The 14,121-nt window shown below is 44.7% G+C and overlaps 2 protein-coding genes across 2 annotated transcripts in view; one reads left to right on the top strand and one right to left on the bottom strand.

Moving 5' to 3' along the window:
• The window catches only part of LOC139644547 (poliovirus receptor homolog), a 42,799-nt gene extending 41,847 nt beyond the window's left edge, over nucleotides 1-952 (bottom strand). The window contains exon 1 of the mRNA XM_071519941.1: nucleotides 550-952. Within this exon, the coding sequence (XP_071376042.1) occupies nucleotides 550-634 (85 nt within the window). The 5' untranslated portion in view covers nucleotides 635-952. The remainder of the gene's footprint in view (nucleotides 1-549) is intronic.
• Nucleotides 953-3,901: 2,949 nt separating this feature from the next.
• g6fl (g6f-like) lies at nucleotides 3,902-14,110 on the top strand. The gene is made up of 11 exons (XM_071519932.1): nucleotides 3,902-4,012; nucleotides 4,514-4,852; nucleotides 5,277-5,543; nucleotides 5,862-5,897; nucleotides 6,289-6,621; nucleotides 8,146-8,400; nucleotides 12,031-12,153; nucleotides 12,341-12,414; nucleotides 12,724-12,750; nucleotides 13,140-13,186; nucleotides 13,554-14,110. Exons 1-11 carry the CDS (start codon nucleotides 3,934-3,936, stop codon nucleotides 13,573-13,575), a joined length of 1,602 nt encoding a protein of 533 aa, XP_071376033.1. The 5' UTR covers nucleotides 3,902-3,933; the 3' UTR covers nucleotides 13,576-14,110.
• Nucleotides 14,111-14,121: the final 11 nt, after the last annotated feature.

Below are 14,121 nucleotides of genomic sequence, written 5' to 3'. Positions count from 1 at the left end.
CTAATAGAGGATGATGTGCGGCTAGAGGAAAGAAAAGGAGCAGGGGGACGTTAAGGAATCGAAGGAGAAGCGTGGCTTCAGGGAGTGAGTACCAAGGACAGGCTGGAGCAGTGACTCAGTATTAAGACAGAAGGACTCTACTATTTGCCCGGAAGGCACCTGGGAAAAAAACACCTTGCTCGAGAGAGCCACACCTTAGAAAATCCAAACATGGCGTTGAGTCACCGAAACTCGGGTCACGGACCGAGACAAATAATGCGTGACCAAATACCTGATAAAAAATGCATTCCAAGAGATAATTTCAACTCTCTCATCTCCCCCATAAATGTTTTTAACAAAGTCCAACTACAACGCTTACATTTTTCATGGGTCAAAGCTCGAAACCTCGCCAGTGAGGAATCACCTGGCCAATTCTCTACTCCTGTCACCCGCCCTGACAGGTGGACAAATTTATTTCCTCTCTCTTTTTTGAGCTCAGAGAAGAAACGAAATGCTGAAATGAAATGATGAGTTGTAGACAGATAAGTTATCCAAGTAACAATTTCTTACCGTGCATAAATATCGACGTGACTACGATGAGCAGTCCGATCATTTTTGTGCAGTCATGCCAATTTCGAGCGTCATGTCTCGCCATGGTGATTATGGTCCTCTTTATGAAACCGGGCACGCACAGTCTCTCCGAAAATGTAAAATCTAACCAACGACTTTCAAAGGGAATAAAAACAATTTCTGTCTAAGACCTGACTCTCTCCCGGTAAAACTTATTAGGCTACAGGACAAACCAGGGGTCCGAGAAAGATACTCGTTTCAAGTGTCCTTTACTGCGCCTTTAAAACGGAGTCTGTTAAAATGAATTAAAATCCTTCCGAATTAGTCTTGGCGCCGCACAGGTGAATATTTCCCCCAGATAGTGCTTTGCATATAATGAAGTGTTGCTCTCTGCGCTCCGCCAAGTTCCTCACTGAGTCCAGCAGCGCTCGGCGGTCCAACTGGGTGACTGACTGTGTGATGTCATCAAATAGAGCGGCGTCACAGCCCCGCTTCCCAAAACAATTACGCCCGGACTGGCAGGGGAGAGTTGGGGGAACAACTTGTTGAAACTGCCAAAAGCATTTTCTTGTGAAAACATGACTCGCAGCGAGGTAGCTAGTAAACTGACCACGACATTTTCAGTTAGATGACCCTGCTATGATTGGGGAAAACCCAGTTGGTGTTTTAGGGGAAAATTCCTATCCTGGCCTAGCCTATATTTTAAGATTACAGATATTACAGTAGGCTATCAGTTCCCTTCATCCACACACATGAATAGCTTGTCTACTGTCTCAAGTCAACTTGGTCAATTTAATGTAGAGCATTAAATCAGTGGATGCAGTCATTTACTTTATTTCCAAAGTCATTTTTATACATATTCTGGAAAAGAAAACGGCACATCAACCTGAATGATGGGGGGAAAGTTACAATCCAATTTATCCAGGCCAGACCATTGTGATGTAGTGGTGAGGTACGTGGAAATAGATGATTCTTGCGCCCTCTGCTGTTTACTTCTGAGGACAGAACTCATGTTAACGTTCTTAATCTGATTCCAACACTGCACACGTCACAATCAATCAGCATTCATTAATGAACGTCAAAATAAAAAATCCAGCGGCAGACAGCAAAATCAAATCAAGAGGAAAACGCCTTTCATGTATCTATTTGCAGATTTGAGTTTGCTCTCTGGTGATGAGGAATGATGTTCCACCAAATAACTTCAATCCATTTTGCCCTATTTTCCTCTGAAGCAGAGTGCATAGCATAGCAAAGGCATTATCTGGTTTAGGTCTAATCCCTATACCCAAGTGTTTTACAGCCAATGTAATTACATCTTCATAACTCCCGTGTTTCAAACCATGCGGCTCCTTCCGTTCTGTTTAATTTCCAAATTTCCCTGCTAGTATAAACAGACTCCCCCATCCTCAGACTGCATTTCTGAAGTCTGGATTTTAAGATACCGATGAAGGTCAGAAGCCAAAAACCTTCTGTACACCAGGAAGATGAGAGAAGATATTGAAGATATTGTTGAGCTTGATCCCATGCCTTCAAATGCAAATTCAACATGAGGTGAATTTATGTGTTTTATCCCACAGCCCTCTCTAATCTAGGTGATGTGGTTTTTACCAATGAGTGCACCTGACGTGTAAACAGGAAACCGTGGGTTTGAATGCCAGCAGTAGGCCTACTTTGCACTGCTGTATTTTTGCAGCCATTTTGTGGACCTGTAGCTCAGTGATCTGAGCATGGCACTAACACAGTTAAGGAATGGGGTTTAGTTCCCACGGGGGCAAACCCATACCAAAATGTATGCCTTCATGGTAGTGTAAGGAGCTTTGAATAAAAGTCTCCACCAAATGGAAGATTCATAATCCATTTCTTTCCCTCTTCTCCTGCTCATATTTTTTTTCTTTCCCATACCATATCATTCACACTCACCACCTCCAGCTGCCACCCACTTTACTTATACCTCACCTCTTCTCTTTCCCTCGCCTCACGCTCCAGACACCTCCCTCTGCACTTCACTTTCCTCTCTTTCCTCAAGTCTCCCTCCCTCCATCTCTCTCTCTCTCTCTCTCTCTCTCTCTCCCTCCCTCTTTCTCTCTCTCTCACTCCCTCCCTCCCTCCCTCCATCTCTCTCTCTCTCTCTCTCTCTCTCTCTCCCTCCTCTCTCTCTCTCTCTCTCTCACTCCCTCCCTCCCTCCCTCCCTCCCTCTCTCTCTCTCTCTCTCTCTCACTCCCTCCCTCTCTCTCTCTCTCCCTGTGTCATTCGATTTTCTTTGTCCACTCGTCCTTCACTCCTAGCTGCTATTCATTCTATCCTCCATCCTTGTGCTTCCCGGGGGTCTGTGGCAGTGATAATGAGCGCACAGTTAACTGATATTAGCTCATTGGCGGTGGATTCATTAGACAGAGCCAGGGCTTATGGTGATTATTTACCCATAGGGGAGGGGCCACAGGATCAGTACCACGCTCTGTGTCACCAGCCACAGGCTTCTTTGAAGTCACATTGTCTCTGTTCCCTTGCACTCTCTCTCTCTCTCTCTCTCTCTCTCTCTCTCTCTCTCTCTCTCTCTCCCTCTGGTTTTTCTCAGCATCTCTACCTCTATACTGCTCCCGCTCTCTGCTCTCCTTTTTTCTTCTCTTTCTCTGTCATTAGACACCCACAATACAGTTCCGCTTCCTCTCTCTCTCCCTCTCTCTCTCCGTCTCTCTCTCTCTCCCTGCCGCCCCCATTCACCCAATGGTAATTATGGAAAAATCTGTAATAGTGCTCAGAGGAGCTGATAATACCTTTAGCTTAATTAAAGACATTTATGGGATGTAAAGACATGTAGCCTAGGGGTTGCTGTGCTCCCACACTAACCCAAACTCTTTATTTCTCGCTTTTTCATCTCCCTCAATCCCTCGCTCTCTGCTGTTCTTATCATCTTCTCTTTTTCACACGCACATTGTGATACACACATGAATACAGCCCATACATGCTCATTCCTTTTGTCAAACTGAATGTTGGGGTCAGTAGTTCTGTAACTGTTTGCCCAGTGAAGTTAAGTTTCGCAGTGTTGTAGCGCATAATAGACCATAGTAGGCCTACATTATAGTGTGAGCTTGTGTGGGGTTATGGTAATGCCATTCCATGTAGTTTATCAGCCACACACATACATATGACAGTGATAGTGACAGTCTTTTCCTGTTGATTATCCCAATTTTGGTCATGTCATATCCTGTTTGACAGAAAGACACACACCCAGGCCCCTGACATGTCAGTTATAGACATCGGAAATATTGCAAGAAAACTACTTAGTGTTCTGGAGAAGACTTGGAGAGGTCACAGTGTTGAAGAGAGAGCTGGTGCAGGGAAAGTGTTTTTTTGGGGGGTTTTTTTTTTACCTTGAATGTGTCATGGAGTCTGGTTTTCTCACTTTTAATCTCGTTTCTGCCTTGGTGGCACTTTTCACTCACTTTGGCACATCTATTACAGGTATGGGATGCTTGGATTTCTAGAAAATAAAGTCACTGTACAATTTCACTGCACTTGAAAATGCTCATGCTGGTAAGGTACATTACTCTGCTGATGTGCCTTTTAGAGTGTAAACATGAATGCATAATAACAACACCAGTTCCCTTGAAGGTGTACAAGATGAATCATGCATAAATAGAGTTCTTATTTAATGCTGGAGGTCAGTCAGAGAGGTTTGGCTATGTGACATCAAGTTAAGGAGAAGCGCAATGCTAATTTTCATCTCCTCTGATTTTCATTCCTCCCTTGTGCCAGCTGGTCAATTGAAACCATTGATTGGCTTGAGGAGTCCACACATACGGTTGACCAGATCTGAATCAGGCAATCATTAAGGGCAGGATGAAAAAAATAAATAAAACAGAAAGCAGAATTTTAGTAAGACTGCAGCATTTCCTAGCATTCTTCCTGAGTTGCCTCACTAAAACACTAATAATGTTGAACTGTTCCGTCTCTCTCCCTCAGAAAGCGACTGGGATGATTTTGTGGTGACAACAGTGGACAAACCTACCACCTTGGTCTGTGTTGATAAGGCAGTAAAGGGCGCCATAGTCATTAACTGGATGATGAAGTCACTTGGTGAGGATGAGTGGAAACTGGTCCTCTCAGCCAGCGAGAGGAAGGAGTTCTCTGGCGGTGCTTCGAAGGCGTCCATGCGATTGACCGACACAAACTTTCAGGACACTGGCAACTTCTCTCTCCTCTTTCTTCCCAAAATGGAGGACAAGGGTCTCTACTCTTGCCTGATAAAGCAGCAAGAGAGGAAACTGAGGGAGAAGATTATCCTGTTGGCTATCCTTACAGGTAGAAAGATCAACAGGTTGTATTTGAGATTCTTACATCACCTGTCCCCCAAAGGAAATTCTGTTGTCTCCACATCACCCTCTAATGTTCTATTTTTCATTTTAATACATAGATATATTGTTGATCATTATCTTTAAATGCTTATATGATTTATGCCAATTGTTTTCTACTTCAGTAATGTATAAATGTTTTGTATCTTTTATATGATTTTTTTTTTGTATTTAAGCTTTTTAGTTGCTTTGTGAAGCCTCTTGATTTACATCCCTTGTAGGAAATATGCAACATAATTAATGACTGACGGATCATCTGATTGATTGTTTCATTGTTTCATTGATTTAGACATTTATGGTAGACCTACAACGCAAAATCTTTGCCATGCCCACATCTCATATGTCATATGTCCTTTATCCTCCTTTGTCTCCAGTCACCATCGTCCCCACAGCACCCATTCCGCAAGACAGCACCCTGCGGCTGATTGCCAGTGTCAAACCCGACTCTGCTATCGCCAGGATTACCTGGGCAGCACCTGGCGGCGCTCCCATTATGTCAGAGAGAATGAGAAACACAAGGACAGTGGCCAAACTGCCGCAGGTCAAGATCTCTGACAGCGGGGCCTATGTCTGTACGGTTTACCCAAGGGGGAACAGCAGCAACACCCACTTCAACTTCAGTGTGGATGTGACCGTGGATGGTGAGAAAGAGTGGAGGAGGGGAAGAGGAGAGGTGTTGGGGAATAGAATGCATTTGGTATAGCTTTTGTTTATGGTGTGAGTGGGCATCAGCGCCAGAGACTCCAGCAGCGGCATTACTTATTTAAGCATCCTGTAGCAATAGTTCTTCAAAGTATTTGCTTTCACACACCAGTTTCAAGACTCAGAAGTCTGCTGTAGATCTGCACTAAAATCCAGCCAGTCCTCCTGTGAATATTATAGTTGCTACAGTAAATGTATTATTCAAGATTTGCTTTTGGCTTTTTTTCCCCACTGTCTTGCTTCTTCTCTCCCTACAGTTGACAAGGTGGCCACATTCGCCAATATAACACATGGTGAGTGACTTTCTAACACAAGCAGTCTGAAAGCACTGTGTCAGCAGCCTGCTAATCAGGCAGAGCATAATTCAAGACCAACTGAAGGAGTAACTCTCAGTACATAAGAATGTAATCCCTGTTGTTGTCAACCATTCTTTCCTATCTCCATTTCCCTTCTCTCTTGCTATTCTGTTTACTCTCTCTGCCTTCGCCTCACTCTTCATTCACCCTTTTGTTTAATTCTATTTCTTTCGGATCCCTGTTCGTTTCATCTCCTTGAACTATCACGTCTTCATATCTGTCTCTGCTCTGTCTTTCCCACTTGTGCTCTCCTTTGTTTTATCTTACTGGTTTCCCTTATCTTCCTTCTCTCCCTCCTCCTGCGCTCTTATACTACTCTTGCCCCCAGGCCATAAGATCAGCACCGCCATTCTGGCTCAGACCTCCTTCCCCCTGTCCTGTCCTATTCTCCGGGGGGACTATGTCCTGCTCTACTGGCAACCTCCAGACAAGAGGAAGCAAAGTATGAAGCAGTTGTATCAGTACGACCGCTGGAGGGACTTCCCCCTGCTGACTGAGCAGGGCCAGAAGCTGCGGCTGGCAGGCCCACCCTACAGCCCCCAGACTGGGAGCTTCTCCTTTGTGCTCACGCCTGAGATCAAAGATGGTGGTCTGTACATCTGCGAGGTTTTCCTCAATGACAGTGCCTTCAGCCAGAGGACCCTGCTCAGCGTACTGAAAGGTATGGATGGTATGGAGGAGGAGGAGAAGGATGACAATCTGGTAAATTTTGGGTGCGGGTTATATAACACATGCCATTTGGTGGACACTTTTATCCAAAGTACCTAACAGTACCATGTTTTCAGCATGGGCCCAGTGTGAGTCGAACCCCTGACCCTGACAGCATTAGTGCCATGCTCCACTCACTGAAGTACACATACATATTAGTTCAAAAGTCTTCTTAGATTTTCTTACATAAGAACCTCATGATACACATCTTCATTTGACATAATTTCTGCAGTTTAGATAATATACAAGGCAGTTACACAATAAGCACAGGGGCAGCAGGGTGGTGTAGTGAGTATGGAGACCCCTCTTTAACCAGAGGAACCTGGTTCAGTCCATGTATTGACAAGCATCCGCCCTGCTGAAGTGTCCTTGAGCAAGACACTGAATGTCCACCAGCTCCATGGATGCTGTTCTGTAGCTAAACACACAGTCTGACTTCCTGTGGGGAAGGAAGAGAATGAGAATTTCCCACAGGCATCAATAAAATATCCCATTATTGAATTAATACATTGACAGTATTACTCATGAAAATGAACATTTGCACAATTCGTAAATTCACAAGAGACAACACTGAGCAGAACACCTGTTGATTTTATGAGTGAGCCTCAGGGAAGTCTCACCTCTTGTGCACAAACACACAGAATATTCCCTCATACACACAACACAGTACACACACACATCGCTCTGTCTCGGTGGCCTTGGAAGGCTTTACTAATCACAGTCCCACTGGCATCCATCACAGCTGCCCAGACATGACCAGCCGATCTGTCACTGTCAGCCTGCTTCACACGTCTGCATCCCTTACACACACACGCACACACACACATACACACAACTACACACACGCCTACACACCAATCATGTGACACATATATTTTTACCCCACCTCATTATAAGTATCATTATGTATGATTATACCTGCTGCCCTCCCACCAAGGCTGTAGGTGGCCCACACTGATCACTCTAATCAAGGCTGAAATGTATGTATGTGTGTGTGTGTGTGTGTGTGTGTGTGTGTGTGTGAGAGAGAGAGAGTGTGTGTGTGTGTATGTGTGTGTGGGGGTCTGTGGGGCTTGATTACACCCAGATGGATTCTCATTTCAGTTTGATGAGACACTAAGCATCCGTCACAGTCAACCAATGCATTAGCAGCAAATCGCTTTAATGAATATATATTATTTTGACCCCTCTCTGAATTGTTCATTGTTTTTCATATCACTCCCCTCTTTCCCCCCTTACCCTCTATCTGTCCTTGGCCTTTTCTATATTCACACACTACCCTTTAACTCACTTTCTGTCTCGCTCCTTTCTCTTTCCTTCCCCCTGTCCTTTCCTTTCTCGTCTCTTTTGCTCTCTCGTCTTTCCCTTTGGTTTCTCTTCATTTGTTCCATGTCTCTCCAACATTTTCTCTCCCTCTTCCTCCCACGCTCATGCTTCTCTCCCCTCCTCCTCGTCACTGCTCTCCATTACCTCTCAGTTAAATCCAGTCGTTCTTCAAAGAAGCTGGAGTTGCTTTGCCAGTACTCAGAGAGGTCCCAGATCCGACGTGCTGGATGGACCTACCAGAACCAGAGTCACAGGCTGCAGTCCTTCAGCCACAGTCCTGGCATCATCACCACCACCTTGCCCCTCCCCATCACCCCCGACACGGCCGGGAACTACACCTGCACCCTGCAGCTGCACAACGGACAGACCGTCTGGGCCACGCACACCGTCACACTGCCCCCTGAACGTGGGAGGGACGGTACGGGATTGGTCTATTTTCTAGATTTTCTTTATCCACAGTAAATGGCTAACACAGGAGTCCTGGCAGACCTCCTGTCAACTCTGTGGAGATGTGAACCATGAATGTGGCTGATTCTCTTGGATATGTGCTCTGTGAAGCGTTTTCCTGTGCATTCAAGCCAACCTCAGGCCAAGCTATCTGCCAGGCTGCATCCACTGGGCTCACAGACATAGACTCCCCATCCACAGAGTAGAGAGGCTCCTGACAGATGCCATATGTCATATTTTCTTAATGTTGTTAAACAGGTCACAGGTCAAGAAGCCTGTGTGACCAAGAGTGTTGTGGTTTAATCTCCACTGCCATAACTTGGTTCATGAGTCCAAGTCATATTTTTTTTTTTATAGTTTACATATTTTTATAAAATATACAATATAAAGTCTATATTTTTCTCACTCTCACCCTGATGATATGCGGATATAAGAAGAGAGGACCTCAGGACATAGCTAGCCACCAAGAGTAAATTATTCAGGCTTATTGTATTGGTGGCTGTGGGGGAGCACAGGAGGATGTGACAGTTGAATGGATCTCTTAGCAGTGATGAGCTCACTCCCCATACCCCAATACATCACTTGTGATGAGGAGCCCAGAGCTCATCGGGATGCACACTGATGATACTGGTATAAGAGTAATGCACATGGAGAAAAGAGAGAAGGTGAGAGAGACAGAGAGAGACAGAGAGAGAGGAGAAGGATTTTTGTCTCATTGGAGAGGCTTGATCAGATGCTGTATAGTGCTTTGTGCCTGTGACCTAAATCTCATGTGTATGGTTAAGGTAAAGAGAGCAGTGTGGCCAGAACATTTCACTAGTCTATGTTAATGATTATGTAAAACATACCAGAATCAGAATCACTCTAATCACTATGTACACTAGTCTATATATGTTCAGCATTTTATGAGAGCAGTTGTAGAAAAAACTGTAGTGAGTGCAGTGATCCAATGTACTATGAGGATGTTATACTGAATAGAATTAGAAGTATCAAATAAAGTAGGAGTATTGGATGGCCTACATTCGCATGGTTGAAAAGTGTCATGTTGTGTAAACACTGCAGTAGTGCAAGAATGCACAAAAATGCTTAGTATGATAATAAATAGTGACAGCTGTAAAGTTTACAAATAGTTGTACTGGGTGGTGAGGAGGCATCCAGAGATAGTGGCATGGTCACAAGGTTCATGGCTCAGTGGGGAGTTTTGTTCAGGAGAGATATGGCAGTGGGTGCAAAGCTTTTGGCAAAGCAAGCCCTCCTGCATATGCAGCCAGAGGGGAGTAGAGAGAAGTGACGATTTAATGGATGGTCTATGTCATGAGCTATTGTGTTTGCTTTGCGGGCGATGGCATTGACGGTGCGATTGGATAGGTTGGGTGGGTGAGTAGTCCAACGATCTCAGATGCTATGTGTGTGATCCTTGACAGTTTGTTCTGGGTGTTGACTGTGAGCATTGTGTAGAAGCAGATGGCACCGTACATGAGAGTGAAACAATGATATATATCGGCAGTATAAGAGGAGCGGTAGGTGTGGTTTGACTGACAGGGAAATTGTAGAGGTTGAGTTCTAGGAAAGAGAGCTGAACCAACTCGGTTTTTAGCATACTTCACTGGATATAAACAAATAAAACCTATATTAAAATTGTAGTATACGTAATGCACGGTAAGCCAAGAGAGTGAGTATGAGAGTGAAGCCTTGTGGTCATTACACAAGTCATAGATGTTGAAACAACACTGCGTAATAGAATTTCATTCACCAGTGTCACAATTTGGAAAATACAAAATTGAAGCAATCATTCTGTTCTGCAGTGCACAAAATACTTCAAATGTCAGGGATGTTCTGCAATCATTTGCTATCCTGAGTTGGCCCATAATTTGCAAAGCATTCGAGCAGTTCTTTGGCCTGCCTTCTATCTGCCGCCCTCCTCTACAATCACACTGATATAAATCACCCCCTACCTCATTTGAGATGAAATAGACGAGGTAGGAAGGAAGTGCCAATAGAGGAAAGGAAGAGGGGAGATAGGGGGAGATGAAAGAAAGAGAGAGAGAGAGAGACAGAGAGAGAGAGAAGTGGGGTAGAGAGAAAGTGAGGGTATTTATGCCTCACTTCACTGCACTCAATTACCATAATTCATGCGTTAAAGCTGGCATGGAGAACAGTGCGGGTCAGTCCTGGGGTCAGTTCTCACTACAATATTCCATTAGCAGCCTCTACACACACACACACACACACACACTCGGACCAATCAATTACATCTCACACAGCACATAATGATTGATTATTTTGAAGCCAGCTAGAAGCCATGACACCGGGGCTAAGGTGAAGTCTGAAGGCCAGTCCGTTTACAAACAAAAGTTGAGGAAGGTTAATCAGAAATCTGACTGGACTGGGCTCTTTCCAGGTTTCTATCCATCACATAAAATCCCAAATAATTATATGCCACGTGTATGAATGATGCTATTCATAAAAAGTCTGTTTTGTCATTTGCGTAGTAGTTATTAAACAACTATTTGTTTATTAGACTTCATTCTTCTTCCAACGACGCCTGACAGATCTGATTGCTTTGTGCTCGGTGCACAGTGAGCAGGCAGCAGCAGAACGCTTGTTCAGGTACACTAAATTACAGCAGTCTCTGTGGAAACTAGCACCTCCCTCCTGGCTCCTGTGTTGCCCTGTGGCTGTGTTTTGCAAGACTGATGTCATCATCCTCATTATGCAAACAAACCTGACAAGTTTGATCATGTGTGCTGCTCTTCCCACCAAATTTGACTAGTACTACAGTGAGCTAATAGTTTGCTTATGTAATATCTGTAATGTAATCGTGTCTCTATCTCTGTGTTTTCCTATGTTCCTTTTATAGGGTTTGGCTCAAAAGAGTGGTATTTACACTGTCATGTTTGTCAGTTTGCCTAGAGGCAATCTGTTGCTAGGATCAGATATCAAGGGAGTGCAAAGAGAAACCCCTACTCCTGGCTTTACCATATACAATACAGCCACATACAATATGCATCTAAACTAAATATGAACAAATGAGATTCTGAATAATTAGGATTTGCAAAAACTGATGATGCTGTATGGAAGTGGCATGCTACAGTAACCTGGAATGATCTGAGAGTATTTGCTCATTGCCTGGACTCCTTCATCCCGGTGCTTTCCTTCTACTCATCCAGACGTGTCAAATTGACAGCACTTACTGTCCAGACTGAGTGTCTGTCAGACCGATGTCTACTGAGCTGTCGTACATCACACACTGTTGCTTCTGTTTGACGGTGCCTGGTTTTCTTCACTCTCTTCCACTGCACCCATTGTCTATGACTGACAGCAGCATGATGCAAATGCATGTAACATGTTGAGGAAATCTTAGCAATGTGTCTTTAATCCATAACTTGCAGTGTTCATGTAAAGCAGGGTTTGCCCCCTCTTGTCTTGAAAAAAAAAGAGCAAACTGGAGAGCAAATCGTGATAAGTTCCCTGCACAGCCAATTTAATTCAACCACACCATCATAACTGCATGAGTTTCATGTTAGCACTGCTCTTGGAAACAATCATGCTTCTTTTTTTTCTCTCTCTCACTTTTTTCCTTTTGTAGAGAGCGTCAGTGTCACCACCCCCTCCCTGCTCCCCTCTCTCTCTGCTTTATTACTCCTGGTGCCCCTGGTTGCCGCGGCTGTCGGTGTGTTGCTATGGAGACAGGGACACATATCTGGTCGCGGTGAGTCTTCCGGCGTTTTCTTTTTTGACAGTCCTCCGTGTTCTCTCCATCCTCGGCCCCTGTCGGCTGCAAGTGAGTGATCTGGGCCATGACATCCTCTGAGGTCGATGTAATGAATCTGGCCCCCCTCACTGTGCCTCTGTGCGTATGTGTGTGTGTGTTAGTAACTCTCTCTCTCTGAACACAGGTATTGAGCAGTCTCTCTCTCACTACTCAGGCGAAGCAGAGAACATCTATGAGAATCCTGAGGATATCAGACAGGTGATGAATTCACGCGTTCTCTGTGTCTCAATATTCTCTGATGAATTTCCCTCCTCATCTGCCCCCGTTTTCCCCTCACCTCCTCTTCCACTCGTCCCCTCTGGTATTTAGCACTATTTCTCCTTCCCTCCATCTCTCTTACCCACTCTCCCCCTTCTCTGTCTTCTCTCTCTATTACACAGTTTTGTTTTTTTCCCCGCTTTCCTCCTCTGTTTCTGTTTTTCTTCCCATTCCCACTATCCCTCCCTCTCTGTCACTGGTTGTTCATTAAACCTGTTTTCTCTGCTCTCCTTCCTTCCTTCCCAACAGACCCCTCCCCAGGGTTCAGTCTACATGGTGAGTTATTGTGTTGTCCCCTGCACAGACACAGAGGCGTGGTGTGTGTGTGTGTGTGTGTGTGTATGTGTGAGGATCTGTGATACACACATCTACCAATGCACAGACTCTCTCTCTATCCCTCTCTCTCTCCCTAAGCTGTCAGCAGATATGTCTTCCCTCACAGTCCCAGTCCTCTCAACCAATCTGTCAGCCCTCTCTCAGATAAACCCGTTGCCTCTCAACTGTCAACCTTACATTAGTGATATTAACAAATCAATCGCATTACACACTAGAGAGACATAAATCTGGTCTCACCACCATGGATCTCTCTCTTCATCCTCCTCTTCGCTGCCCCTCTCTCCCACTCTTTTCCCTGCCTCCCTTCCCCCCTTTCTTCTCTTTGCCAGGATCTGAAGCCAAGAGGAGAGGATGATGTCTATAAGGAATTGGAGCGGTAAGCAAACAGCCTTGGGTCACCTGTGTGTGTGTGTTTGTGCATGCCTTTGTGTGTATGTATGTAGAATAATATGTGCATGTGTGTATGTTGAATATGTGCACGTGGGTGTGTGTGTGTGTGTGTGTGTGTGTGTGTGTGTGTACGCACTGTCACTCATCTGCCCTTCACAGTCTTCTCACACTCACCAATCACGCTGGCCTGAACATCACTCTGACACTGTGGCATAATATCAGGCTATGCACTGACAGCGCTTCGGCTGAGTGTTGTTGTTGCGTGGGTTGTCTATGTTTGTGTTTAAGGAAGAATAAAAGAGACTGGGGGACGGGAGAATTTGTGTGAGTTTGTCTTTGTGTTCTGTTTCCAGATACGAGCAGTGTCAGGCCTGATCACCTACCCACATCTCATCCTCATCCAACTGTCACATCCACTCAGTTCCCAGCTGCAGCAGAAGGCCTTTATAAATTATAAACAAAAGTAACAACTGCATGTCATGTCACAGTTATAACTTCAAGAAAAAGTTCAATGCTTCGGGGAAATGCCACTGAATTGTTTGCATAGTTTTTTGTATTATAAATTCCTGTAACTCGTCATAGCTACTACTGATATCCTTCCATGTCATGTTTTGGATATAGCCTACATGTAGACGAGGAGTGACTGTTCTCATAAGGGTTAACTCCTTGTGCCAGATGTATGGAAGTCAATGGCACTACTTTGTCTCTTTGGCTGGTTTCTTCGACTGCACAGTTTCTGTGGATTTCTATTTTTAAGTATATAAAGCTCTACATAGCCTACCTGGGTCGAGGCTGAAGACACTATGATCGTGCTTTTGCTATTAGGGCCCCTTCATAGCCTGCCCGAGGATATCAGGCGGGCAAACTCAGTGGCCTCCTTCAAATCCCTTCGTGTATCTCATGTTGTTTTAATTCCATTCT

Source organism: Centroberyx affinis, unplaced genomic scaffold, assembly GCF_046629955.1.
Source record: "Centroberyx affinis isolate AG114_WGS23_722 - 3 ecotype Tasmania unplaced genomic scaffold, CSIRO-AGI_Caff_v1 ptg000751l_1, whole genome shotgun sequence".
In the NCBI taxonomy this organism is placed as follows: Eukaryota; Metazoa; Chordata; class Actinopteri; order Beryciformes; family Berycidae; genus Centroberyx; species Centroberyx affinis.
The sequence above is the reverse complement of the archived record's forward strand: the minus strand, read 5'-3'. Positions and strand labels throughout refer to the sequence as shown.

Bases quoted from the DNA above. Each gene is read 5' to 3' on its own strand.
- g6fl (XM_071519932.1), top strand. From the start codon at position 3,934: ATGGAGTCTGGTTTTCTCACTTTTAATCTCGTTTCTGCCTTGGTGGCA. The intron at 6,622-8,145 runs GTATGGATGGTA...ATTACCTCTCAG, and splicing joins CCTGCTCAGCGTACTGAAAG to TTAAATCCAGTCGTTCTTCA. The intron at 12,415-12,723 runs GTGATGAATTCA...CCTTCCCAACAG, and splicing joins ATCCTGAGGATATCAGACAG to ACCCCTCCCCAGGGTTCAGT.